This window comes from Camelus bactrianus, chromosome 34 (genome assembly GCF_048773025.1).
Source record: "Camelus bactrianus isolate YW-2024 breed Bactrian camel chromosome 34, ASM4877302v1, whole genome shotgun sequence".
Lineage (NCBI taxonomy): Eukaryota > Metazoa > Chordata > Mammalia > Artiodactyla > Camelidae > Camelus > Camelus bactrianus.
Window position 1 is genome coordinate 6,624,231 of NC_133572.1, and position 26,871 is coordinate 6,651,101.

Sequence of the window (26,871 nt, forward strand, 5' to 3'; positions counted from 1 at the left end):
GGAAACTGAGAAAACAAATTACAATCTTTGCTTTTTTGTTTTTCTCCTTCTTCTTTTTTGGGTTGGAAAGACTGTATTTTGCAAAAAGGTTCATCTATGGTAATACTGTAATGCTTAAAAATAATATTAATAACAACAAAACTTGGGAGTCTATTTTGTGTGCGGATGAACAGTAAATTGTATTTTCAGACACTTCATCATTGATACAATCTCTGTTCCCGACTCTTATTCTGCATATCTGCCCCACATTTGAAATACCCACTATTAAGGTCACTCTTCTGAGGACAAAATGTGTGACTTGAATTATCAGTATATTATCTGATTGAGATAACACAATAAATGATTACAATAATTAACATATTAGCAAAAATTAAGATAATCGGGCAGCTGTGTTCATGTCAAAGGACTCTAAGGGAGTGGACCACTGGAGAGTCAAGTATTGAAAGAAACTTTTAAGGCTAATGTGAATGGGGCATCGAGTGTGGGCTCAGACCAGCTGAAGGAGTTGCAGAGCACAGGTGTGTGTGTGTGTGTGTGTTTGTGTGTACATGTGGGCGTGTGCACTCATGGGACAGTCATGGGAAGTCCCTCTGGTTCTACCTTTTTTTTAATCTTTGCTTTCCATCCCTGGGTTAATAAGACAGGATTCAGAAGCCCAGAATGAGAGATGGAAAATTCCAACCACTCTGCACTAAAGAAAATAAATGAAAATCAACAAACATACAGACACAGAGAAAAAGGCTTGACTTGAAATGTACCACGTGTGTGCCCTAGAGAAAGACTACCCAGGTTTCAAACTGAAGTGACCTTGACCAGACCTTGGTCTAGTACGTAGCTTTACCTTAGTTTTTGCATCGGTGAAACTGGTATATTTATATATCTTCATTATTAAGTCATTTTCAGGAGTAAATGAGCTAATATATGCCATGTGCTTTAAACTGTGTTTAACTGGCCCAAGGGAAATAATAAACTTTTCTCATTATTAAAAAAGGAAACTTCTGTGTGGAATTTTACTATACTAAGTAAATTTGCCGTTGGTTTAGTCCTATTTCCCCTTGTTTTCCAAGTAATTGTTAAAGATGACTTTGATGTTCAAACTGTGAAGTGTAACCTCCCTCTCGCCTTCTTTTGTGCCTGTCAAAGGGTTGGCATTGCGCAAGGTGGGTGAGGACTTCCTGTGTTGCGGTTCCAGAAAAGTTTTAGAAGATAGTGATTTTACTGCTTCTTGCTCGTACTACACATCCGTGTCTCATCAACAGATGGTACAGGCACACTGAAACACACAGCTTTTCTCCTCAATTTCTTCACTCACCGCTTGTAGGTCCCTTGGGCTCCCGCTCAGCTCCGCGATGTGACACCGCACTTCCCGAACAGACGCAGGTCGCGCCTTAACCCGCATCGCGACATCGGGACAACATTCCACATGGCAGGTACGTGCAGCCCAAGTCATAAAATTAAAAAATTAAAATAACCAGGAACGACATCTCATGGCAATGCTTTAAGAAAGAGTTCAGGCAACGCTAAAAAGCGGGTCTTTTTAGGCTTCCCCTGTATCAACACTTTCTACTTTAATTTCATTTTTCTAATTCTTCATTCTGTAACTCAGGAACATTAGTGCAGATTTTCCAACAGGTTTATAGAGTGGGTTCTGAACGGGATGGCTCTGATGGGAATCTGAATTTGCCAGGAGAAAATATAAACAGCAGAATTCCAGCATGGAAATAAATATAGAATGCTAAATGTTAACAACACGATGTTTAACAGTGTTTTTTTTTTTTTAAGTGTATCATTTGTGTTGTGACATCTCTAAACCACCCAGATTCACAGTTTGACACAGTGGACTGTTGTTAATGACAGCACTCTTTGGGAGTGTGGTAATGTTAATGCAGAATCTTCTGATATTAAATTGTTTGGGCAGAAATGCCTATAAGCAAGTAATGTTTGGTATGAGAAAATGTAATAAATGTAAAAAATGGTTTCTGTAAATAATGGTTGCTTATGTATCATAATTCAGCGTGCTGTGACATGAACCCAGGTCCCCAAGGTCCCGTACGTTGGTTGGGAAATGTCTCATCCTACCAGGACCGGCGTATGCCTGTGTCTTCTGCTCTGGGTACAGCTTCTACAAAGCCTGGTATTTCTCAAAGCAGTGAATACATTGAGATTAGCAGAAGGGCACAGTCCCACGTAGTATTATTGTGACAATGACAGAATATGTTGAATGAGATACTCTGAACAACTGGACAAACTTTCATTTGATTTCTGACCTGGACACTTAATAGCTTTCATACCTTGAGAAAGCAGCATTATCAATGGATCCTAAATTTTCTCCTCTACCTCATGGGAATCATACTCTCCATCTTGTGATTTTGTTGTTGTTGTGAAAGTAAGAATTTGCTATATAAGCTGATAAAATAGAACTTAGTGCCCGTGAAGCTCTTCTTACTACAGATATCTAAGCTTCTCCGTCAAACTAGAGAATAAATGGTAAATATATTTTATTGAGACGGAGCTGATGGAGGAGAAAAGGTGTGGATAATCTCACTGAAGAACAAAATACATCATATAAAAATGTTGGTATTCGGTGGACTTCTGAGTGGGATGTCTTCATTTCCCCACGTTTCATGGGCAAAGTGAGAGGGTCATCCAACCAAAGAACTTTTTGGATTCTCTTACTGGTTTCTGCTTTTAAGAACTTCAGCTCCTGGGTTTGTTATTCAAATTATTACCCATCTTCCTTTCTTTACAGCTTTTCAGACCACTCCATGGAGGTTGATTTCAGGGATCTTAGGAGTACTATGCCTTTTGTTGATGGCTGCTTTGGGAGTTTTGTTGAAACATTGTAAGTTTTTCTGGGCAAGGCTATATAAAGATAGAAACTATGATGAAACTACTTTATAATAATGCTTTTATTTTACTAATGTATAGTGTTTTGTTATTTCATAAACTTTTGTTTGATGAGATCAATTTCTACTCATTTCTTACAGCATTTGCTAAACAAAATGATCAGCCAACATTCTCTCCAGGACCCTCCATAGATCTCCAGGAAGGTAGGGTCATATCTGACATTAATATCCCCTGAAATGTGATGTGTGTACTAAATTCTCAAAGAATATTTGTAGAAAAATAAATAAATAAATAACAAATGTTTTTTTAATGAGTAAATAACACTGAAAAAAAAAATGAATCTCCAATGCATAAGTCATGTTTTATTTTTTTTTTTCCTTAGGATCTGACTGCTGTTCTTGCCAAGAAAAGTGGGTTGGGTACCAGTGCAACTGTTACTTCATTTCTAATGAATTAAAAACATGGAAAGACAGTAGCAATTTTTGTGCTTCTCATAATTCCAGCCTACTTCAGATGCAAAGCAGAAATGAACTGGCATGTATTTAATTCTGATTTTCTACATTTTCTTTGACCTAGGAACATATATTATCTAAGTAAGCTGAATACTTTGATTCAAGTCTTTAATCAGATAGTAAATGAATGGTTATATTTGAACTAAAGTTCTTATACTTAAAAGTAGTCACAAAATCGACACAACATTTCTCCAAGATTTAAATTACAGGGATGTGATAGATAAAGCACAAGAAACTTTTCAGGGAGAATTCAAGGAAGCAATAATAGGTCATTATTTTTATTCAAAGAACTTTGAATTTTTAGTTCTTTAACTGAATTTATAATTCATTTGTAATTATATAGCTGTTGTTATTCTTGGTTATAATGTGGAATGAATGTGAAAAGTATTATAAAACAATTACTCAATTCTTAAGAAAAAGTGAACATTTTCTCTAGTTGCCTGCAGATGTTGCACTAAGATTTATCTCTCAAGATACTGTTGATTTGGGATCAGATTTGATTGTCGATTCCCTGTGAAGGAAGTGAACTATGAACTCTACCTCTCTTGGTAGCATTTTTCATTCCTTCAAGTAGTGAGATTTTGTGGTATTTTTTTCCTCCATAAATGAATGGGTTCAATGAATGAGAAATATGAGGCATGTGACTGACAACACCTTTTAAATTAGAAGTTAAAACCGATTTTAGTTTGTATAATTGAAAAGCTGAATCTGATACTGGGCACAGAGCTTCTTAAAACGACATTATCCCTAGAGTGGATTTAAAGTAGATTAATGTGTTTGTCTCTGTTTCCAAGCAGCACTTTCTGAGCCCCAGTTCGTACCTTTACTGGATCGGACTCTCTTACAGTGAAGAACATCGTGCCTGGCTGTGGGAGGATAATTCCACCCTCTCCAAAGATCTGTAAGTTTCTGGCAGTCAAACCTTTTCTCTGTTCTTTCTGAGTTTATCCTAGATCTGACCAGAGAATATTAATATCCAGGAACACTATGACTAAGATACCCTGCTCAAGGCATGAAAATACAGAAAAGAGAATTGATGAAACCGAATAACAACTTTAGCCCCATCCATAACACCCAAGTGTACGCCCAAGGAATGTGAAGTTAGTGTACTTGTGACTCTAGAAGAGATTTTGATATATGCCTTTTTTCCTGCCCGGCTACCAGCACTTGGACATGTACATGTAAGTACACATTCTCACACATACAGAAGCAGCCCAGGAAAAAACAACATATCCATTATTTTTCTTAATTCGGTGGAGCCCAATATTCTCAGCATCCTCCCATGTTTCAAATATTCTGGGCTTATTTTATGTATATTTGTAACCGTCCAATCTAATTCTCATTCATAAACATGGAATTGACAGCATCATACAATGACACATTTTATGCTCTGATATTTTTCCTAGCCTAGCTAATACACCTTTAAACAAAATCAAAGTCTATAAAATATCAAAACCATTAGAAACCACAGCAAAAACAAAAAAAACCTGCAACCTCAATGCTACTGATTACTGAGGCAATAACTGAGTGTAACATTATACTCTGAAATCGTGAAAACTAACTTGAATGGGAAAAAAAAGATAATGACTGAATATGGTAATCTCATTCAAATGCTTTTAAAAGTTCTATCATTTAACAACAACAAAAAATCATTCTAGAACATTCTCATTTCCTTTTCCCATACATTAAAAATTTCTTCTTCATTACAGATTTCTATTATCCCACCCTGTAAATCCAAAAAGCTGCATAATCTATAACCCAAGCTACAGTGTTTTGGATGAAAACTGCAGAAGTAAATATCGTTACATCTGTAAGCAATGGCTTATTTAGTTGTTTCATGGGACAGATGGGGTTGGCAATAAAGATCCAGTATTACTTAGATAAGTAACATATTATTACTACTTACCTACTTCTGGAATCTGTAAAGTGTTTCAAAACTGTGTCTTTTCATACATTTTTCACATATTTGAAAACACTTGTTTAAAAAGTTTTTTTTTATCAAGATGTAATTGACACACAACATTATATTAGTTTCAGGTGTACAACTTAACAATAACTAGACACTGTCTCATTGACATCCATCACCATACATAGTTAGAATTTTTGGTTTTACTATGTGTTTTAAAATTGATGAAACTTGTGTGCCTATCCCTGAAATTGTAAAGAGTCAAGATAAAGAATTTCATAAATGTTTAATGTATATGTTAAATATTGAATGTTATAGTTTTATGAATAGGTTCTTGTAAAATCTCTTAAAAATTTAAATAAAACTTAATTCATGCCAAATAATGCATATCAACACCATTTCAATCCTTTGTATGGCATACTAAATTGGGAAGTCCTATCCTCATTTTTTTTCTGGAAGTGAAAATCAGTTTAATGTTCTTTGTTAATTCTTTCTGGATATCTCCATGTGTTTGAACGTAGAGCTGTAAGGACCCTAAATCAGCATCCTCATATGCATCACTTGACTTCAGAGGGGAACACATTAGTGGGTCTTCTCTTGCTGCTACGGAGTTCTGCAGAAAAATTTGAAGTCTTTGGCCCAGTATGTGATTCTCAAATGATTGCTTTCATATTGTGGGAGGGGAAAGGGAATCTAAGCCCTGATCACACAAACTTACAATACTTATTTCTTCACTGCACAGATCTGTCTTGCCTTATGCTTATCCAGTAGGGGAAGGAAAGAAAAAAAAGCTGCTGTTCCATGTGCTTTAAAGTGTTTAATCTCTAATCAGTCCCAAAAAGTCTTTTCCTAAAATGTATGCATCAAATACTAAACAATTACCCTTTTTTAGGCCAGAATGGGGGACTTAGGGAGCAGCCCATTTTATTGGTGGTTTTCTGAGTGGGTCAAAGAAGGGGTGGGAACACAATGAGTTCTGATACCTGTGACCTGGATGGGACTTTCCCAACCTCACAGATTTCAAAAGCAATGAGGAAACAGAAGGTGTTAAATATGACAGATGATGCTTAATTTCAGAGAGTAATCTATGTCAAAATTGTCGTCACTGAGGGAAGAAAATTCCTGTTGCCCCCCAATTATAGCTCAGATTTTTTTTTTTTTTGGCTCCCATATCATTTCAGGGTATTTATGATGGAAAATGCTGGCCTGAATGAGGGACACTGGTTACCCATGGCAGAGTGTCCTTCTCACAACTGGCCCCATCATATTAGTCAAATTCAACCCAGGACCATCTGATCCATTTCATTTTTATTATTCTTCCTCCCACCCTTACCTGCATGCTGCTTTCTTTCATCCTGAGAATATCTTTGTAGCCCTTGGCATAGGAAAGATTTTTTTATATAAAGGTTTCACACAAAATATTTTTCCCCTCTGACATGAAATTCCCGATATATTCTCTGGGAAGAGGTTCTTATTTTTCTTTTGCTCTCATTTTTTTTTTTTTTTTTTGGTATGAAATGGGCTGATGTATATGGAAGGAGTTAGCTGAGGGACTATCTCAATGTTAGATACGGAACAAAGAGAAGAAGGTGAAGAAATGTGCAAAAAACACACAAAAAAGACAAAATGATATTGCTAAAAGTCAGTTTGTTCTCTCTTAATTTCATCTTGTTACTTTGTGTTATCTGTTACCTTGAATGTATGTAATACATGTTGTGTTTCGGTGCATAGCAAATTGTGCTAAATTTAGAAAATTTAAACAAGTAGAGCCTCTATTCAGTTAAACCAAGAATCTATAAAGAGTATACTTTATAGATTATCTTGGTTAAACAATAAGGCTTCTAGGAAGCTTAAAGGCATTTTTGCTTTGCCATCTCACAGAAGCTTTATGTAGAAAAGCTCAAAGAGATTTATGAGTTGTGGGGTTTGTGAATGGAGTGAACCATGGTAAGATTCATAGGGGACCCCAAAACATTTTTAAAATAATTATATCAGTAGAACCAAGGCCAACTAGAATTGAAAATGGTAGCGACAGTAAAAATGCATGTATGCATACATACATACACACATATATACATACAAACGTGCGTAGATGAGAATTTTGGCTCCCTCAATTATTTGCAAGTAGGAAGCATGCTAAAAAAATTATGAAGTCACAAACAAGTGCTACCTTTCATTAAAAAGAAAGGATTATTCAGAGGAGAGAACCAAGATCCTGGAGAGTGGATCCAAGAATTATGGAGAATCACTATTCGGTAAGAGCAGCACTGAGTCCCAATCAAGTAAGTCCCAACATTTGCTCAGCTTAATTTCAGAATTACTATAAACCAGTGACTCCTCTTTTGTGTCTCTCATTCCCTCATACCCCACACAAATATTTTGAACAAGAATGTCTACAAAGTTTATCTTCCTTTGGATGCTGGGTGCCTAAGGGGAGAAACTCTAGTATTGTTAGTTTCACATGTCTTCAAATTGAGAATAGATGTGCTCACGAAGCTAAGTTTAAGAAGCTAGACCTGGCAAGTATCATCCGCATCCGTTCCTGGACCTGACAGACTTCTAGACTTTGAGCTGATGGTGTGATGGAATGAGGTTTTGAAGGAGTATATTTTGCACGTGGGAGGGGCATAAACCACTTGGGGCCAAAGTCTGGACTCTCATAGTCAGCTTCCTAGATGAATTGCTATATGTACTTTGTAAGACCATCATCTCAATTAGTATGAAGCGCATATATCACCCAAAAAGTTTCCTTTTGCGCCTTTAGAATACCTTCCTCTGCCCCTTCCCCCAAAGGTGACTGCTGTATGGCATTCTGTTATTATAGATTTATGTTTTCTACAGTTTTATATAAATAGAATTATTAGTATCTACATCTGTTGTCCTGAATCTTTCAGTCAGTGTAATTGTTTTCATATTCATTTATGTTGTTACATGAGTCACATGATTTTATTGCTGAGAATCTTCCAGCCCTTGAACAAAGTATATGTTTTGTATTCATTATTCTTAAGTTTTTCTCAGTAATGTTTATAGTTTTTAATATGCAGATTTTTAAAATATTTTTATGAGATTTCCCCCCAAGTATTCCACTGTTTTTCATTCTATTATAAATTATATTTTTAATTTCAATTTTTGGTTTTTCATTGCAAGAATATACATACAACTGATTTTGTATGAAATTGTTGATTCTAGCAGCATTTGTATCCATTCCATTAGATTTTCGGTGTAGGTGATTTTGCCATACCTTTATTGTTTCTTTTCAAAGCAAAATGCCTTTATTTCTTTGTCCTGCCTGATCACAGTGGCAAGATCCATTCAATATAAAGTTGAGTACACGTGGTCAGAGTAGACACCCATGTCTTGATCTTAATCTTAGAGCATAATGTTCATTTTAAAAAATGTTATACTTAATGTAGCTTGCGGAAAACCATCAAGAGTAGGTGTGTTTTTATCAAATGCTTTTTTTCTACCTCTGTTGGAAACAATTACACTGAGTGAAAAATTCAGGACAATAGATGTAAATACTTATATAATTCTACAACGGAACTCTAGGGTTTATTTGTCTTGCACGGTTGAGACTTTGTGCCCACTGATTAGCAACTCCGTAACCACCCCCAACCCAGACTTGGCAACCAACATTCTATTCTCTGCTTCTGTGCATGTGACTGCTTTAGACACCTCATATACATGGACTCACGCAGCATTTATGCTTCTGTGACTGGCTTATTTCACTAAGCTTAATGCCCTCAAGGTTTACCCGTGTTGTTGCAAATGGCAAGATTTAATCCTACACGACCATCTTTGCAGTCAGACTACTGGGTCCAAGACAGGCTAGACAGAAGCAGGCCCTCTGGGTAGCTCCTGGAAAAGTTGGGGCAGGGGACAGGAAGCCCACCTTTTCTCTTTCCTAGGGAGAAGCTGGGAGTTGGAGATTTTTGTTTACTTACTCTGTGCTAAGCTGAGGGGAAGGGCTGTGGGCTATGGTGACTGCCAGCCTGCCCCACTGTCACTGATCTCATTGGCCCAAGTGGCTAAATTATGCTATTAGCGCTCTGAAACAGGCTAGAGAGAAGCCAGTCCTCTGGGTAGCCCTGGAGAAGGTGGGGCATTTCCAGTAAGTCCTCCTCTTCCATCCCTAGAGAAAGCTGAGAGCTGGGAGCTTTCCCTTGATTTTTGACACTGTGCTGGTGCTAGAAATTATAGCAAAACAGTGTCTCAATTTTCCCCACTGGCTTCAAAGTGGATAGTTTTGCACTCATCTAGGATGCAGTATTCCTCAACTAGTCTCTGAATTTCTCACAAAGGGAATTTATCCACGAATTGTTGTCGAATCGGCATGTTTACAGCTGAAAGTAGGATCAAGGGCTTCTTATTTTGGCAGCTTGCTGCCATTATTCTGCTCATTTGTTTTCTTAGAAGTATAAATTAAATAATCATTTATATATTTATCATTTATATTTCCAGCCTTCAGTGATACAACACAGAAATACTAATTCTGTTGATAATGTCTATCTAAATTAGATTTGGATTGCCATCAAATGCAATTTCACTGGGTTGTAAATGTACAAAATGTTACCATGCGTTAGTGGAAGAAATTGGGACTGGATCCATCTCAGGATTGAGAGTACTTGCCATTGTAAGCAATGCCATAAAACATCTCCACGTGGTACTAACTGGGACTTCCAACGTTTTCCGATTACCTGCCCAGGCTTTCTGAACCATTGCTTTAGAGAAGCTTCTAGCTACTCTAGAAATATGAAACTATGTTGTAAAATCTAATGTGATGCTCTTGGTTTTTTCTTGATCCAGTAAAATTTTTACTTGGTCCAGCACTTTTTTCAGCTACTGTAAGTTACGGCTGTTTGTTAAAACACTAAATAAATAACCATGTGGCTTCAAGAAAGCAAAAGTACACATGGAGAACACAGTAACCTCAGGTTAACATTTTAGAATGCTTTTTCATTGAAAACTTAATGAAATATACAGGCTTTTACTGGTGAAGGGTAGGAAATAGATTTTAGAGTTAAGTATCTAAAAGAAAGAGTACTTTAATAAATAAACACCCTGTTTCATACTGCAGAGATGGTTGCTTGATTCCAAATGTCCCCCCAACCCTCCCCCAAATCCATAGAATCTATAAGGAAAACAAATGAAACCACAAAGATCCATGCCCCTTCGGTATCTCCAGAGACACAGAGCGCCACACCTTCAAATTATCTATAAGCAGAGAAAAAAACTCTTAACAGAGCTTTTGCTCCAGCTGCTACTGAAGCCTATGGTTAGGCTAGTGAAATTAGTCCTTAAAATATTCTATAAAAAATCAAAAAGAGAACACAGATGAAGTACCAAGATTATCAACCTACAAAGATAAGACTGAAACAATAAATTCCAAAATACATAACATAGGTTGGGACTTGGTAGTTCCTATCTCTGAAAATGGTTTTGAAATGTAAGACAAGATGTGAGAAACTTGGGAGAGCATCTTTCTTCCTTTGGAGAAGCAGATAACAAAAATAGGGCGGTACCTCTTTGAGATGTAAGTGTGAAAGCAAAGGAATAATTTGGAGGGTTTGCGGATTCTGGAGAAATGAAAGAGGAAACAGTCACGCCTTTGCTCTCCCCATTTCTATATCAATACCGTCCATGAAAGGAAAACTGCAAAGCAGAGGGCAGAGCTGACAGAAGAGGGAGCTCTCTATCCAGGGACCTTGCCCATTAAATACATAAATAGGAATAGAAAGAAACAGATCACGTCTATGCAAGACTGCTTTAACAAGTCAAGAATGTGAATAAAATGTTTTCTACCTACAAAAATTCATCCACCTCAAATGGGAAATAGCCATAAAGCTGAAGGAAACTGTAATATGATGCTGCAAATTAAATTAGAGGCCCTCACACCGTCATAAAAAGACAGAAATGGAAAGAAAAGATTGAAGTAAAGCAGAGGTTGATTGAACTCAGGAAAGTCACAGAATGCTGAAAGTAAAGTGATGCACAAAGATTTTCAAGGCAAAAGCAAGCAAAAAACAAAAACAAAAACAAAAAACAGGGATTCTAAGTGAGGAGGACGATTCTGATACTACGTGAAGAAGATATATGCTTAAAGAGAATTAAGTGAGACAAAGAAAGATACTTTACAATGTTAAAAGCCAAATACTACCATGAAGATTGAATAGTTCTGCATCTATCCAGTAAATAACAGTGACTATATAATATAAAAATTATAGGGGGCGCAGGAAGAAATACATGACCGCACAGTAATAAAAGGTGACTCTAACAGGCAATTTTCAGTATAAGACAGCAAGTTTGGACAAAAATAAGTTATATTGTAGATGATATAAATAATATAGTCAGTATGGTAGATGTTTTGTATACATATTGACCACTATACACTGATACTGGAAAAATATATGTTCCTTCCAAATGCACCTGAAACATCTATAAAAATTGAATACATAAAACTCTTGAAAAAAGCAAAAATGCAAGGATACTTTCTTAATGGGATAAAGTACATACATATACGTGTGTGTGTGTGTGTGTGTGTGTGTGCGTGCGCGTGCACACACGCATTCTAAAGCCAGCACTTTATTTTGTAGAAAAATCCTTGAGGCATTCCCTTGAAGTCAGGAAAGTGGCACAGATGCCAATTATTTACACTCTTCATTAACGTTGTTCCGGTGGTGTTAGCCATATAACTAAGCTAGAAAAACAATGAATAGGAAGATTTAAAAAGCTCTGTATTTGCACATGACCTGATAGGATATACCTGAATGAGAGAATCAATGTTAAACCTAACTCAGTAATAAGTTCAGTAAGTAAGCAAGTTGTGAAATCAATACACAAAAATAAATAGCACTCATTTACATGAATAAAACTAGTTAAAGACCCAAAGGATGACCCTGTTTATAATAACGATCAATTAGATGAAATATTTGGGAATAAATTTAAGGAATATTCAAAATCCTATGAAAAAATGTAAAACACTTCTGAAAGACAAAAAATAGACTTTAAAAATGTAAAGCTGCCTCCTGATTTGGGTTAGGTCCTTTTCTTAAGTTAATTTATAAATTTGAAGTGGTATCAATAAAAATCCAGTAACTCCTGGATCTGAGCAAGTTGACACCGAAGGTCGTATGGAAAAATAAATGCATAGAATGTGACTGCAAAAGTATAGCTATGAAGAAATCTTAGACCTACTAATTACTAACACACACTTCCAAAGCCTCCAGTTAAAACAGTGTAGTGGGCAAGCTAGAAGAGAATAAAAAGGCCAGAAATAGTCTCAACAAATATAGGAATTTAGATTCTGATAAAGGTGGTGTTCTCAAATCAGGGGCTTTTTAATAGATGCTGAAGTGTAGTTGACTTACAATATTGTATTAGTTCCTGGTATACCGCACCGTGATTTAGTTATACATAGAAATATATATTATTGTGGACTTTTTGATGATGGCCATTCTGACCGGTGTGAGGTGATACCTCATTGTAGCTTTGATTTGCATTTGTCAAATAATTAGTGATGTGGAGCATCTAAAAGGTTGAAATTAGATAAATACGCAGCTAGAAATCACTGGAATACAACACTTACTAATATTAAGAGAAGGCATGTCTCCAAAAAGTAATGTTATTGGTGACAGTGGTAAAGTAGTGGAGATTTTAAGGTCTAGAAGCTTAGACAAAGCTGAATTTGAATTCTTGCCTGAGTCTTGAGTATATTTGAGGCTTTGAGTAAATAATTTTATTATCAGAACCTCCATTTTTCATCTGCACATTGGGAATATCCTAACCCATGAATTGGCTCCCTCGTCTAGAGCTGGACGAGTTCATAAGCGGCATCTCAGAAGTGTCTCTAAAGAAAAGCCATTAAATGTGCAATGCAATAAAGCACATTGGAAATAATTTAAAATATCTGAAGCTACTTTCTTAATAATCAATGAGGTATTCAATTACGTCTGTGCCAATGCAAGGCTTGGGTACAACTGGCCATTAGTGCAAATTGGTACCTTGCGTAACTGAAGTAAGACTGATGAAATGCCGAATCTGGAGATGATACAGAGCTAAGCGGAGCATCAGTAAAAGAGTTTCCTGTGTGGTTGCATCCACTCTTAATCTTGACATTTGCACTCACCTATCAGAGTCTTTTATAGGACAGACAAGTGTATTCAGCCTGTGTATTTCTTTTCTTGGCTTATTTTCAGGGCTCTTGGTCCACACGAAGGACCCTCAAAATTCTTAAATTCAAGCTCTGGCGATAAGCATTAAGATCTTCTTCCTCCCGGGACACACGTACGTACTCTGCGCAAGTTCAGACGTTTTCTTCTAAAAATCAGGTATTTGTAATTTCCCAGACTTCTTCTACTTCTCAACATGTGTTTTTTAGAATTTTGAGGAAATTTAGATTGAAGGAATCTAAAGTTACAGATCCAAAGACAAAATGATATATCCACAGGCAGGTATATTTATTTTCTTCCAAATTAAATACATATAATTTTATATAATTATATATATAATTTTCAGTCACTGTGTCAACATATTTACACGTCTATGTACATCATTTGGTAGAAAAGGGAATAAAAGTATGGGTGACAGAGAGGGGAAAGAGGACAGAGAGGAAAAGAAGGGAGAAGGGATTGAATAATGGAGAGATGATGGGAGGAAACTCAGATGAGAGGCTATAGTCTTAAAGAAGCTATTCTAATTATTATTATTTAGTGTAAGTAATTTCATTATCATCACTGTTATTATGTGATATGACACTTTATGATACCTAGAAACTGTTAAGTGGTGTAAAATAGAGGTTTAAAGAAAAAATGAGGAAAAAACTTCAACCGTGATAAAGCATAATTAACCTTTTCATAGGATGTGTTTTGTGACTATGAATAACTTGGGTATATTATCTTCACGCAAGAGAGTGAAAAAAAAAAAAACTTACTTGGATTCCTCTCTAATTTTTTTAAATGTTTTAATCAGGAAAAATCTTCTTCCAAATTTTTCCCAAATTTACATTTATTTAGTACACAAAACATTAGTTTTGAAGGTACATTTAACTGTTTTATGCTTCATATAGAAATCTAATAAACTATGACAGCAGTAACAGAAATTAATAAGACATATCAAGAATCTTATAATATAGTGGGACGACATTAATGAAAGCAAGATAAGAGGAAATAGATACAGAACGGTGACAAATAAAGAATAATGAGAAAAATTAGAAGAAGTGAATTATTATTGAAAAACCTGGAAGTATCATCAAAGGTGGTGGAATCTGATTTACAGATTGAATAAACTAAAATTATGACAGCAAATATAGTAGGAAAAATATACCAGACAAGGAAGAACTCGAGCGAAACATTGAGGTTGGAGAAGTGCTTAAGTTATGTTGAAAAAGAACAGGTGTATCAATGGGATTATGGGGGAAATGGAAATAGATGTAAAGGAAATGGAAATAGACTGAAAAGAGAGCAGGAGCAGGTGAAGTTGTGGAGGAATGTGAATGCCAGGCTGTAAAGATAAATTTCAGTCCACAGAATTCAGTAAAGTCATCAGATCATCTTTGGCATTTTTTTTCCACAGTAAATGATATTTATAGATTTGCAATTGTGAATAGACAGTATTAAAGTGACCAAAAGTCATACACCATACCAACTCATTAAGTAATGTTTAAAAAAATCGTATTTTTTATTTTAAAAATATTTTTGTGTTTGTAATTACATTCTAATCACTAGTTATTCAAGTTCATTCGCAGCACTATTTTATTCAACACCAATTTGACTTATTGATTCCACGATTTACATGAATCAAAAACATATTTTTCTATTCATTTGTGTGTGTGTGTGTCTCTGCCCCTCAGTAATGAGTGAAGTAGGTGTAACCTATTCTGAATTACGGCTTCAAGATTCATCTCAGCCACAGAGAAGGCGAAGACTTGAAACGTCTAAAAAAAAAGGTCAAGGTATCTAAGCTTTCTACGTCTTACCTTAAATTGTACTTAAAAATATGTGAAAGTATGCATTATCATGCTCACAGGCACACAGGTGCACACATGTAATTTAAATGTGTATCTTTTTACTAAACATGGAGAATAAGCATTTTTGCGGGAAGACTGACTTTTTTCCCTATGTGGGTGCATAAGTTTAACTATGCTGTAAACATTAAATCAATGTTTTTAGAATGAGTGAAGTATTTGGGGATCGAAATATGTTGTTTACCATTTTCTGTCATTTTAAGATACCAATACTATACAATAGAATACTTGGGAAATAGGGGAGTGAGAAAATGTACAGATCATTTCATTATTCTAACACAGTCGCCATGACGTGGGGATGATTTTTTCTTGATTTATATATTTGCTAGCACAGTGTGTTCAAAATGTATCTTTTTCAAGTGTCATGTTTCTGTCCTGACATACACACTCCAGTGACCTCACTTCTCTGGTATATTTGATTATGTGGAGTTTGACTTTCTTCCTGTTGTTTGAAATTTTCTTTTCTTTGTATTTTCACTGTTGCTAATTTGCATTCCTTGGATGTTTTAAATCAATACGTGGAATGCCTAGAAGTGTGCTATGTATTAATTTATTAGTTCTATTTTGTCTTATATGAAATGGATATTCATGACTTTGGCTAAAATGTATTACTGTTTTTTTCTTTTTTTTTTCTTTTTTAAATTGGAGGTCCTGGGGATTGAACCCAGGACCTCATGCATGCCAAGCATGTGCTCTACCACTGAGCTATACCCCCACCCCAGATGTATTTTTAACTAAGACCTCAATTGGTAACTTCCCAGTTTTTCAGATTGTTAATTATTATAATGTTATTTATAATATACACATTTACTATGTGTGATTCATGAAGAAGTATCTTTAAATTTTGCTGAATATGTTTTAACAGTTTTTAAAAAGCCGTTTTACACCTTACACACTCTGCCTTTTATGTGTTCAGAAATAGTTTTCCTTTTTTATTTCTGATGAACAATTCATCTTACCTGCGTATGTGCATCTTACCAATGTAGTTTCCACTCGATTTGTATGGGAAGACGTTATGTACGATATTATTATGTGTGTGTGTGTGCATGTGTGTGTAAAGTAACATAGCTCACCACTGTTCTTGTTTTCCCGTATGTCAGAACAGAATGACTTAGTCATCATCCTGTCTTTTAAATTTATGTTTTACCTGACAATACTTCTTGGTTTTTTACTGTTTATAAAGTGGTTTCATACACGGAAATCAGTAACAAAAGAACTCCACAGGGTGAGTTTTGGTTTTATGCCAAGTATACAAACATAAACAGAGGGTCGTGGTGGTTAACTGGCATCTTCCAGACGCAAAGTCTGTAATTACTGGAGATCAGTCTTCAGCTGAGAAGCCCAAGGCCTTTTCTCTTCAGAAGACTCTCAACTAACTTTTCAATAAGGAGCTCGATGTTTTTCTGCTTTTTCTAATTTTAACTAAATTTCTTAAAATACATTCCTTGATATAGATCTCACTCAGGCACTTATACCTAGGGATTAACATATGTGATGGCAAATGTTTCCCTTCACATTGTGAAAATAAGTGTTTCTTTAAGCATTAGTTGAAGGCAGTTCTGGCCTGTAGCTTTCACTGCTTATCAGGTAAAGGCCAACAGTTATTCGATATGTGGTGATGTGTTCATGTCCATAAAAAAACTGGGAAAGAGTAGATTCTTAAAGGTATTATTATTCTAAACTGCTACATAATTAATACCCAAAATTATACTTTACCAAAAAGAAGAAAAAAACATGAGATATTAATTTTCCCAAACATAAGTAAAATTTGGACTTGTGTCTTTTAAATCATGGTTACAGACACATAATTATTTGAGTGCATACAGAAAGACGTTAAAATAGTATCATGTATTATTTAAATAAACTTCCAGTTTTTTAAACAAAGTGCAGGTTTACTCTGTAGCTCTTGTTTTTACATGATAAAAAATGTTTCCTTTCCTTATTCTTCACATATTGGAGTGACTGTAGACGGTAGGAGATTCAGCCTATCCTCTTATCTTTCATTTTTACATTTACTCCCTAGTGACTTACCCAGTCTTTTGGCTGTGAATATCCATGCTAATGACTCAAAATGTATATCCTTCTTGGATCTGTCCCTTGAATCCCACACTAACTACACAGTATCCTCGTCTAAATTGTGTCTGAGATGTCAACTGGAATCTTAAACCTGAAGCCCACACTGAGCTCCTGATGCTGCGCTCTCTGACACTCTCCATCATGATTACCTAAATGTTTGGCACAGATCTGATGGCTGACATGAAAGATGTGGAACTCAACGAGAGGAACACAGGTTGGCCACAAGACCACTCTTTTTCACTGATTCCACTTTGACACGTAGATTTGGGTAATGTTGAAGACTCAGAAGAATGCAAACTCAAGAAATTCAAGTTTAAGGAGTTTAAAAAGATTTATATGTACTGACAAACTTTGAAATAGAGGTGTGGAAGGATTGAGAGTTAAAAATCATCTGTATGATCGTAGTGACAGTCTTTTATCTGCTGCATCGGCTGTACTGACAAGTCCATGGAGGGAGTTACTCATCTCTGATTCCACGTTTTTCATTCATACTATGTTCTTTCCATTTTGTGCTTCTTATAAATTCCGCATCTCTGCTGAAGCGCCCCATACATTTATCCCATGTCCATCCTCCCCACTACATGCTTTAACCTATCAGTCATTGTTACTTCAAATTCCCTGCCTATACATGTCAGCTGATCCATTTCCTGATCCCATTTTCAGTGTTTTATCTTTTTCAAATGTATCTTGCTCAGTGTAGAGTCTATTGCTCAGGGGGGCAGATTTTCTGTCCCCTCCTCTGTGGCATCTGCCCGGTACTGGTGGATCTTGTGTGTAAGGCAGCTTCCTCTCCTCTCTCCCCCAGGGTAGGTCCTTGGAACATTTCGGGACCCTGGGCAGAAGCTGGTTTTCTGCTCCTTCTCTAGAAGCAGGTGGCTTCTACCTATTCTCAGCACGTGGTGTACCAGGCTAGATTTCTTCATTTCCCCCCAGTAACAGCTGAACTCTCCCTGGAATGGGTGAGGCGGCAGGTGGTGGTAATGGTGGAGCATTTCGTACTTCCTGCCCCAACGGTAGCTTGTTTTTATTGGGGTCCTGAGGTCAGGACACCCGCCGCATCAGACAGGCTCTATGTTTGTCCCTCAAGGACCGCACTTATCTCCTTGCGCTTAGACAGGGCTCAGGGCAGGGGCGGCCCCCAGCAGATCTAGCTCTGCGCCTGCGCAAACTGCGGCCCCGCTTCACACCGCAGAAAGGCGGTCTCTCAGGCTTCCGGGGGGGCCAACAGGGAATAACTGGCAATCGAGAGTGAACTACCATTGGACTAGGGCTACAGGAGATTCTAAAGTCTCGCGATGGCCTGCTCTTAGCCTTGAAGATCTGCTGAAATTCTTCACTGCTTTACGACCGCTACTTTTCCTCCAACGCTTTGCCAAAGGTGAGGTAGAGTTTGTGTTCTGTCTTTCCAGCAAAGCAGGGCTTACCAGCTCTTTACAATTCACTTTGCCTGATCGCTTTTTAATGTTTTTTTTTTTAATGGGGGTGGTAATTAGGCTTATTTACTTGCTTATTTAAACAGAGGTTCTAGGAATTGAACCCAGGACCTTGTGCATGCTAAGCATGGACCCTGCCACTAAGCTGTGCCCTCCCTGCACCTGATCGCTCGTTGAATTCAGCTGCCTCGTTCCCTCAAAATGAGCTATGATTTTGTAGATTACCTTCCCTTTCTCTGTTTTTAGGATGCGAGCTGTATTGTTGCATAGTTTGCTACACCTGAAACAGAAGGAGAACTCTGAATAAGCATTTAGAAGCTGACGCCACGGGTTTTTCATCTCTTTCTATAGATCATCCTGCTCCATCTTCTTCATGGAAATTCGTTGCAGTGTTTCTGTGGATCATCTGCCTGGGACTTCTTTTTTCTGTTGGATACTTAGCCATTGAGAGTAAGTCACAATGTAAAAGAGAAGTCTGCTTTTCTTTTACTCACTTAGTGAAATCTGTTGAAGAGAATACATTGTTCTGATCAATTCAATTCCTTACAAAGTGTAACATTCTCTGCACAGAACTGAAGATAATTTGTTGGAGACACATCAAAATATTGTTCATTTTTAAGCATATCATGAATCTTATTTAATGCCTTACTATTCGTTCTCATTTTCTTTACCAGAAATGCCTTTAAAATTTATTTTCTATGAAAAACTTTCTTACCTTGTTATCAGAACAATATCTCCTTCTACGATCAATTGCCATACAAATTTATTGTTCATGTATTGTAATTTGATTTTTATGATTATAACTCTATTACATTTGAGTTCTTTGAAGCAACTGATGTTTCATTAATCATTTCTGTATTTGCAAATTCAGTACAGTGTCTTACATGTAGGAATGTGTTCAATTATTTTTTTCTTTTTGAGCTTAAAACCTTTCTGAATTCTCTTCAGTGAATAAGAAGCCATTTCAACTAGAAGGATGTCCAGGAAATATCTCCTCCAACCAGGAAGCAAATAAATCAGGTAATTTTGGACGAGTCACTAAGTCATAATTTGATTTGCAAGAGAGAAGAGATAATTAACTATTTTCCTTGATACATATAACTGGATACATTTAAGTATATATACATCAAATCTCCTTGTATGTCAAAGACTATTTTTCTTATAGTCTTATATGTATTACTTATATACTTAAAATGACGGTACTATAAAATGATGACCTAAGGTTAAATGAAGTATTTTGACAAAAAGCATCATCCTTTTTTGGATATCTATTACGTTTCATTTAAAAATTTATTATTGTCTAATTTTTAAAGTATACAACTTAAAAAATATATATATATACATATTTAGTTTTCATTGTGAAAACAAGAACATTGTATTGACAATTTTAATAGGTAGATATATTGGATATGGTTCCTGATACATTTCTAACTTTGCAATTTAAAAGAAACTGTTTCCCAGTATGCAACATATGAGTCTTGAAGACTAAAATGTTTTCAATGAGGTGAGTTCTTGATTTAAGATAAATCTAACAGAGAAAAAAATGTGACAATGAATATATATATGTTCATGTATAACTGAAAAATTGTGCTCTACACTGGAATTTGACACAACATTGTAAAATGATTATAAATCAATAAAAAATGTTAAAAAATAAATACAATGTTGCAAGGAAAAGAAAAAAATAAAAGAAATCTAACACTACATTTGAGTGCACATAGTCTATAATGTAAAAATCAAATGATGTTCTTGTTTATGGACAGCAGATTTGCTATGTGAACCTAGGGATGTGATTTGCACTGATGGAAGTCATTCAGTTATATTCTAATTTTTTGATAGTTTGCAAATATCCTACTTGTCCCAACAACTGGCACCAGTATGGAGAAAACTGCTACCATTTCTCAAGAACTCTGCTTCCTTGGAAACAATGTCACCATCATTGCTTCCTTTCAGGGTCAAGATTTGTTAAATTGAATACTGAAGAAGAGCTGGTAAAGACAAGATTTTGTTTTGTAAATTTCAGTATCGGAAAATGTTAAGAACGACAGAAATCACTCAAGTTTTACATTCTCCTCAACTCTCTTCTCTACTGCAGCCACAGAAATCTTTGCAATTTTCTAAATTTGATTGTGTACCTCATAACACCTGGGTGGCTTTCCTCAGCACTTGGGGTCAAGTACAAATAACATGTAGACAAGGTCACTTGCAATCTGGTTTCTACCTATTTCTCTGGCCTCCTTTGCTGTTAAGCACTCTCCATCACACTGTTCTAGAGAAAGTGTGCCGTGGTCTCCAGCGGTGTTGAAGCTCTTAAATTCATCACGGTCCCCCATGCTCTTTTATGCCCTGATGCCATTTACCCATGACAAATTCTATCTCCTTCACCTCTCACCACAAACTATATTCTCTCGGCTAATACATCCTCATTTTTAAGATTTTATCTGAGTAGATGATGCCCTTGGGAAACATTCTTGGTATACTAAAATCTGTTAAGAATCCCCTGCTAATTCTGCTCCTCTGACACTGTATTTCTTCTCCCGTAGCACGTGTCACTACTTACTACATAAGCTCAGTGAATACTGTTCTGTTTCTGCAGTGCCTAACCTGAGTGACTACAGCTTGAATACCTTTCACTCACTTTGACAATCCAAAACCTAAGAAAGTCCCTCGAATTTAATGAGTACTAAAAAATAATTGCTCAGTGAATAAATGAGTCATTAGCTATGGACATCCAGCCTGTGGCTGAAGAATTTAGGATTAATCTCTCCAGAGTCTCAATACAATGGAACAGAGAGTCCAAAGGGAAGTTTATAAATGAAATGTGCAAATTTAAACCATTATATTCCTCTTTTTCAGGGGAAGTTCTACTTTCTGACTTATTTTCCTCTCACTCTCTGCAGAATTTCATAATAAAACTGTCAAAGATGCAATGTGATCTGCAGAAAGATAAGTTTTTCATCAGTTTATACTACGACAACCAAAAACTGAAATGGGTTTGGCGAGATGGCACAGATCTTACCCTGGACAAGTAAGTCTCTTGCTGTTTTAAAATTTCAGTAAGAATATTATTATTTTCTTCCAAATCTAAATATTTAGTGAGGAGGTGGACAGGTGTTAGATTTGGTAACAAGTGTATCCATAATAGCTCATACCAGGAAAAGACAGGAAAAAGACAGAAAGAAGGGAGTAAAATAGTTACTGTACTAAACTAAAAGTTTTACTTTGATGACTCACTCAGATTGCTTATTGAGACATTATCATTCTGCATGTTGTTAAAAGGTGATTGAATACGTAAACTTGCAGAAGATTATGAAGTGATACATATCAGGTCTGTCATTTTAATTTCAATATAGTTTGACTCCAAGATGTGCACATAATGAAATTTTCTTCAAGTGTACTACTTCTCTTGGACTCGCCCAGTGGACTTCGCGTTAGTTTACTGTCATTAACAAACCTCCGCAAACAGGGTGGCTTAAAACTCCGGAAATTTATTTTCTCGCAGTTCAGGAGAGCAGAAGTTTGAAATTAAGATCCAGGTAGAGTTGGTTCTTTCTGGAAGATCCTTTCTCTTGAAGGAGCAAGCTTAATGTTTCCAGGGAGAAAATTAATTGTTACTGATGATTAAAAGCAATTTTCTTGCGCTGTGTATACTGTAGCACTTGTTTATCAAAATGCTAATGTATAAAGGAAATACGGTAAGCCACTGTGAAAATACAAGATACTCTTAACGTGCCAGAGGCCACAGAGATGCGAGCCGGCAGTCCCTGGCATCATTCAAAGATGGTCAGCCTTGCGTGTCTGCAGGTCCTGAATCCTCAGATTCAAGCAACCATGCAGACGTGGAGGGCTGGCTGTCCGAGGCCATTTTACATAAGAGATTTGAGCATCTGCGGATCTTGATATCCTCAGGGTCCTCCTTGCTTCTCCCACCTGTTACTCCGGGTACAAAAGGATGATTGTATATACCTCCAAATTCCACTACTTCTCTGCATTTCTGTGTGCCCATTGCTGTCTTATAAGGATATTCTCATTGGATTCAGGGCACAGTCCAATATGGTTTCATCATGATTCTAACCTTAATTACATCTACAAAGAATCTATTTCCAAATGAGGTCACATTTTAAGGTTCTCGGTGGACATGAATTTTAGGGAGACTCTGCTCAACCTACTACATAACTTTCAAAAAAGATTTCTAAGCTTCAATTCAGATGATTTTACTAGACTATCTGGAAGTGGGAGGTATAAGATGGCATTCTAGAAACAAATTCCATGAAATTATAATATATAGCATAGTATTAAATCCACTGCGCTAGGATGATACACCTCAACTCAGTGTCACTAATATTTTGACCGTGGCATAGAAATTTATTCTCTGGACTTCCTCATACATCATGAAATCGAATGATCAAACAATCGAATGAAGTGGGGAAAAGAAAAAGCTTCTGACTGTTAGTGATAAAATTTGCCAAAATAAGTGGTTCAAATATTAACAATAAAATTCTTCTACTAGTAAGTTTGAAAAAGCCAAACATTCTTCTAAAGTTCCCCTGGAAATGTGATAATTATCTACCATTACTTTTATATGCAGTTAACTATCTTATCATCAGATTATATAGATGCAGTGATGGTGGAAGATTTAAAACAACGCAATAATTCTGATGCACCATACAACAAATATCCCTGTATCAGGTGCCCACATATCTACTCCGTTCTGTACTTTGTTGTGCAGTGAACACACTTATGAAACTTAGTGATAATTGTACAGCAGAATAGAATGGATTTTGAAATGGAAATTTTAAGATGCCGCCTTGACGCGCTGTTTTTCAAGATCATGTCTTTTCAATCTCCCATTCCAATTTAAACATTCATTTCGAACACCTGTATATATAACGCACACATACACACACCCAAAAATATTACAAAAAGTGTTCGTAGTGTATAAAACAGGTGAAACGTCCCATTCTGTTATTTACAAGGTGCTTGATTCACCGTGTTTACCATTTATCATTCAGGTCCATGTTTCTCACTTATGTCTGTGCTTTGTTGATATTTTCTTCTTCTAACCCAAATTGCTATTTGTTGGCCTTTTCATTGTATTTCACTTCATCTCCTACAAGCACATCCCTCTCTGATTCCGTATGAGTCCCAGTGTGATCGGGTGGATCACTCTGTATGTGAAAGCCGGTTTAACGCCGATGGTTTCCCAGTTTTAAGTTCCACAGGTTAATACAGTGAGTAACTGACAGCACAGATTCTGAAGCTAAACCTCTTGGATTTATGTCTTGGTTCTGCCGCCTGGATCATCTTAGTCTTGTTATTCAAACATTCTATGTTTCGGTTTCTGTTCCTTCATCTATAAAATGTGATGAGTGATAGAACCCACTTCATAGGGAGGTTGTGAAAAATACACGAACTGATGAATTTAAGCACGTGGAAAGTGGGTGGCACATAAGAACTCAAAAAAGGCATTCTCTTACATCCCTCTTCTTCTGTTGCTTCCTACTCCAAATCTTAACAGTAAATTAATGTCAAATAAAAATTTAAATAGAAGAACCTAATTTAAAAATATGATTTCTACTGTGAAATCTTATGAAGAAAACAGGCAAGATTTCTCCCAGTATACCCACACTTAACAGACGTGATTTTCTAACATGATTTTTGTTCAGATGAAAACTTCAGATTTACCTAGAATTTTAAGTTCTAGAATATTCACTTCTAATTTCAGCACTTCATATATTAAAGGCATGCTCTTCTTCAGGAATTATGTCACATATTTCATTAGATCTTTTCAAGTTGCTCTCATTACTCATCGACATAGTCAGATATTTTGCTCTTCTGACATGATTTCCTAGACTTACTAGTATACAGGAGTCTGATCCTTACACTGGAGCAAAGTAAGATTTTCCACAAGACAATGAATTGTTATTAATGATTAACAATAATTTTTGTACTGTATGTACAGTAGAATGCGCTTATCAAAACATCAATATATAAAGGCAATACAGTGAAGACGCAAGATACTCTGAAATTGCCTGAGTCCACAAAGATGAGAGCCAGAATTAAAGGCATCATTAGCATCACAATTCTAGATTTGATATTCGATTTTAGATAACACTTACATATTCACTGATTGTTAGAGAACTAAGAAAACAACACTTGTGCTTTTTTATAAGTATGTCAAAATATGATGGAGTTTAAAAATACAATAAAGCAATTTCAACATTTAATGGAAAGTATTTTCTCTTTTAGGCTTCCAGTTCCTGGATATGAGAATGCTCATAATAAATGTGTACACATAAAATATGGCCAGATAATTACTGAAGATTGCCAAAGTCGTGGCTATTGTATCTGTAAGAAGACCATGTATCCAGGCTAGGCAAAATACATCAGAAAGAAAAAAAGAAAAAGAACACCTGGAATTTCCTAGTGTGACGACTTCAACTACATGAAATATTTATTTAGCTAAAAGTAGATGTCATTAAACATTGAAGTCCATATGTTATTCTTTAACTTTAATTCATAATATGTAACAGGATAAATATGATTAATAACATACTAGTTACATTGGATAATACAAAGAAAATAAAGAATGTGATGGAGCATTATTGAGATGGGAGTATTAAGTAAATCCTTCCATTACTGGGAGAGTGGTATTAAATAAATCAAGTTTTCAGAAGTTCAGGTCTTCCAGTACTTTCAAAATAAATTTTGTTATTAGTTTCAAGCTTCTGTTTAGGTTTATAAAAAACACCAGTATTTCTTTGCCTCATAATGGTCATTTATGAGAGGAATGGATGGTTAGGGTAAGAAGATAAAACCACCTGATAAAATGAATTTTGAAGAAAAATTACATTTTTGATAAGATAGAAAACAATGGTTTTCAAGTGGAGATAGATAAGAGATGTTAAAACTTTGTTAGTCACAAAAGGTACAGAGTGTGAAAAGGGATAATCTTCACTGGAGGGGAGTAAACAGAATTTACTTCATTCAAAAACAAGGATGAATTTCCTGCCATTGGCCAGGCACTGAGCTTTCAGTGCTGGAGACACCCAGTTGTACAAATCAAAGAGCTGTTGTCTGCTTTCAAGGAACTTTCACACTAAAGGGGAAGACAGACATTAATAAAGTAATCACACTGATGAAGACATAATACAAATAAAATATGTTCTTAGAAACGGGGGAAAGATAGTTACCTAATTGTGACAAAGAATTTGATCTAGCCTGAGAAGTTAGGGAAGACCTTCCTGATACATTTATGGACAAATGAATAATTTTATCAACAAAAGAGGGAAGGGATCCATGAGAAAAGAGTGCCTCAGAGAGAAAAACAAACAGCAGGTAGAAGGAAGGTCAGGGTGGTTGGATCCCTGAGCTGGAATAGGAAAATGATCTAATACAATCTTAAAGGGGGAAAAAGAAACTGGAAAACACAGAGCTTTGAGAATTGTGAGAAAGATTTTGACTTCTTCAGGGTATTCTCAATCTTTAAACTCACCCAAGGTTTATATCTATTATAAGATAGACTTGAACAGGGAATTCAAATCCGTACACAATCACAAACAGGGTAGATAAAACTACCAGATGACATGGGGCCACAGACAAGAAGTATGAGCTACCTCAGGAGCACAGCCCCTCTGAAAGAAATACAGCAAAATAAAATTTCTAGTTCATACAAAAAATAATAGCACAGATTTAACAAAAATTAAAGTAGTCGTTCTAAGAAATCTTCATGGAGATAAAATGTTGGTAACATAAAGCAGAGACTCAGCAGGCAGTTTCTGCTTCCAGATAAAATGCAGTGAATAAAAAAAGTCAAAGCAAACAAACAAAAAAGGATTCTTTAAGAAGTTTTCAACATGCATGTTTAAGGCATCAGAGATTTACGGAATGATCACGAACCCAGCTTAAATTCCAGAGCTGGGAGCCCAAGTCAGTGCCCTGCCACTTTGTTACTGTTTTTTTGGATCAAAGCTTGGCCAAGACAGAGAGCCTGTGGCTGGAGAAAGAGAAACTGAAAAGCCTTTAGTGGTCACGTGGACTACAGTGACAATCCTGGAGATGTGAAGGTCTTCACAC

The 26,871-nt window shown here is 36.1% G+C and overlaps 2 protein-coding genes and 1 non-coding gene across 10 annotated transcripts; 2 read left to right on the plus strand and 1 right to left on the minus strand.

Moving 5' to 3' along the window:
- The first annotated feature begins 1,204 nt into the window (after positions 1 to 1,204).
- Positions 1,205 to 5,652, plus strand: LOC105062207 (natural killer cells antigen CD94). 4 transcript variants are annotated; one of them, XR_006721827.2, is made up of 7 exons: positions 1,205 to 1,430; positions 2,750 to 2,842; positions 2,988 to 3,050; positions 3,230 to 3,381; positions 4,154 to 4,260; positions 4,340 to 4,540; positions 5,069 to 5,207. XR_006721827.2 is itself a non-coding variant. In XM_045510241.2 (6 exons), the coding sequence occupies exons 1-6, from the start codon at positions 1,424 to 1,426 to the stop codon at positions 5,187 to 5,189; spliced, it is 543 nt and encodes a 180-aa protein (XP_045366197.1). In that variant the 5' UTR covers positions 1,209 to 1,423; the 3' UTR covers positions 5,190 to 5,652. The 4 variants fall into 4 exon arrangements, 3 of the variants coding, with proteins under 3 accessions (XP_045366197.1, XP_045366198.1, XP_010944711.1); XM_045510241.2 differs by lacking the exon at positions 4,340 to 4,540 and having other exon boundaries at positions 1,209 to 1,430; positions 5,069 to 5,652; XM_045510242.2 differs by having other exon boundaries at positions 1,210 to 1,430; positions 4,157 to 4,260; positions 4,340 to 5,209.
- A 7,802-nt stretch (positions 5,653 to 13,454) lies between these two features.
- LOC123614441 (killer cell lectin-like receptor subfamily B member 1B allele A) lies at positions 13,455 to 25,400 on the plus strand. 5 transcript variants are annotated; one of them, XM_045510244.2, is made up of 7 exons: positions 13,455 to 13,592; positions 15,113 to 15,214; positions 19,147 to 19,245; positions 19,744 to 19,815; positions 20,635 to 20,786; positions 21,696 to 21,823; positions 25,045 to 25,400. In XM_045510244.2, the coding sequence occupies exons 2-7, from the start codon at positions 15,115 to 15,117 to the stop codon at positions 25,169 to 25,171; spliced, it is 678 nt and encodes a 225-aa protein (XP_045366200.1). In that variant the 5' UTR covers positions 13,455 to 13,592; positions 15,113 to 15,114; the 3' UTR covers positions 25,172 to 25,400. The 5 variants fall into 5 exon arrangements, with proteins under 5 accessions (XP_045366200.1, XP_074213957.1, XP_074213956.1 ...); XM_074357856.1 differs by having other exon boundaries at positions 20,749 to 20,786; XM_074357855.1 differs by having other exon boundaries at positions 15,113 to 15,208.
- On the minus strand, positions 15,930 to 16,001 carry TRNAA-GGC (transfer RNA alanine (anticodon GGC)). Its single transcript has one exon. It is a non-coding gene; the product is annotated as a tRNA-Ala (tRNA).
- Positions 25,401 to 26,871: the final 1,471 nt, after the last annotated feature.

What these genes read in the sequence shown, in the direction of transcription:
- LOC123614441 (XM_045510244.2), top strand. Translation starts at nt 15,115, where the DNA reads ATGAGTGAAGTAGGTGTAACCTATTCTGAATTACGGCTTCAAGATTCA. An exon ending in TGGATACTTAGCCATTGAGA is followed by an intron (nt 19,246 to 19,743) that starts GTAAGTCACAAT and finishes AATTCTCTTCAG; the next exon opens with TGAATAAGAAGCCATTTCAA. An exon ending in TGAATACTGAAGAAGAGCTG is followed by an intron (nt 20,787 to 21,695) that starts GTAAAGACAAGA and finishes CACTCTCTGCAG; the next exon opens with AATTTCATAATAAAACTGTC.
- LOC105062207 (XM_045510241.2), top strand. An exon ending in GGGAGTTTTGTTGAAACATT is followed by an intron (nt 2,843 to 2,987) that starts GTAAGTTTTTCT and finishes CATTTCTTACAG; the next exon opens with CATTTGCTAAACAAAATGAT. An exon ending in TCCACCCTCTCCAAAGATCT is followed by an intron (nt 4,261 to 5,068) that starts GTAAGTTTCTGG and finishes TCTTCATTACAG; the next exon opens with ATTTCTATTATCCCACCCTG.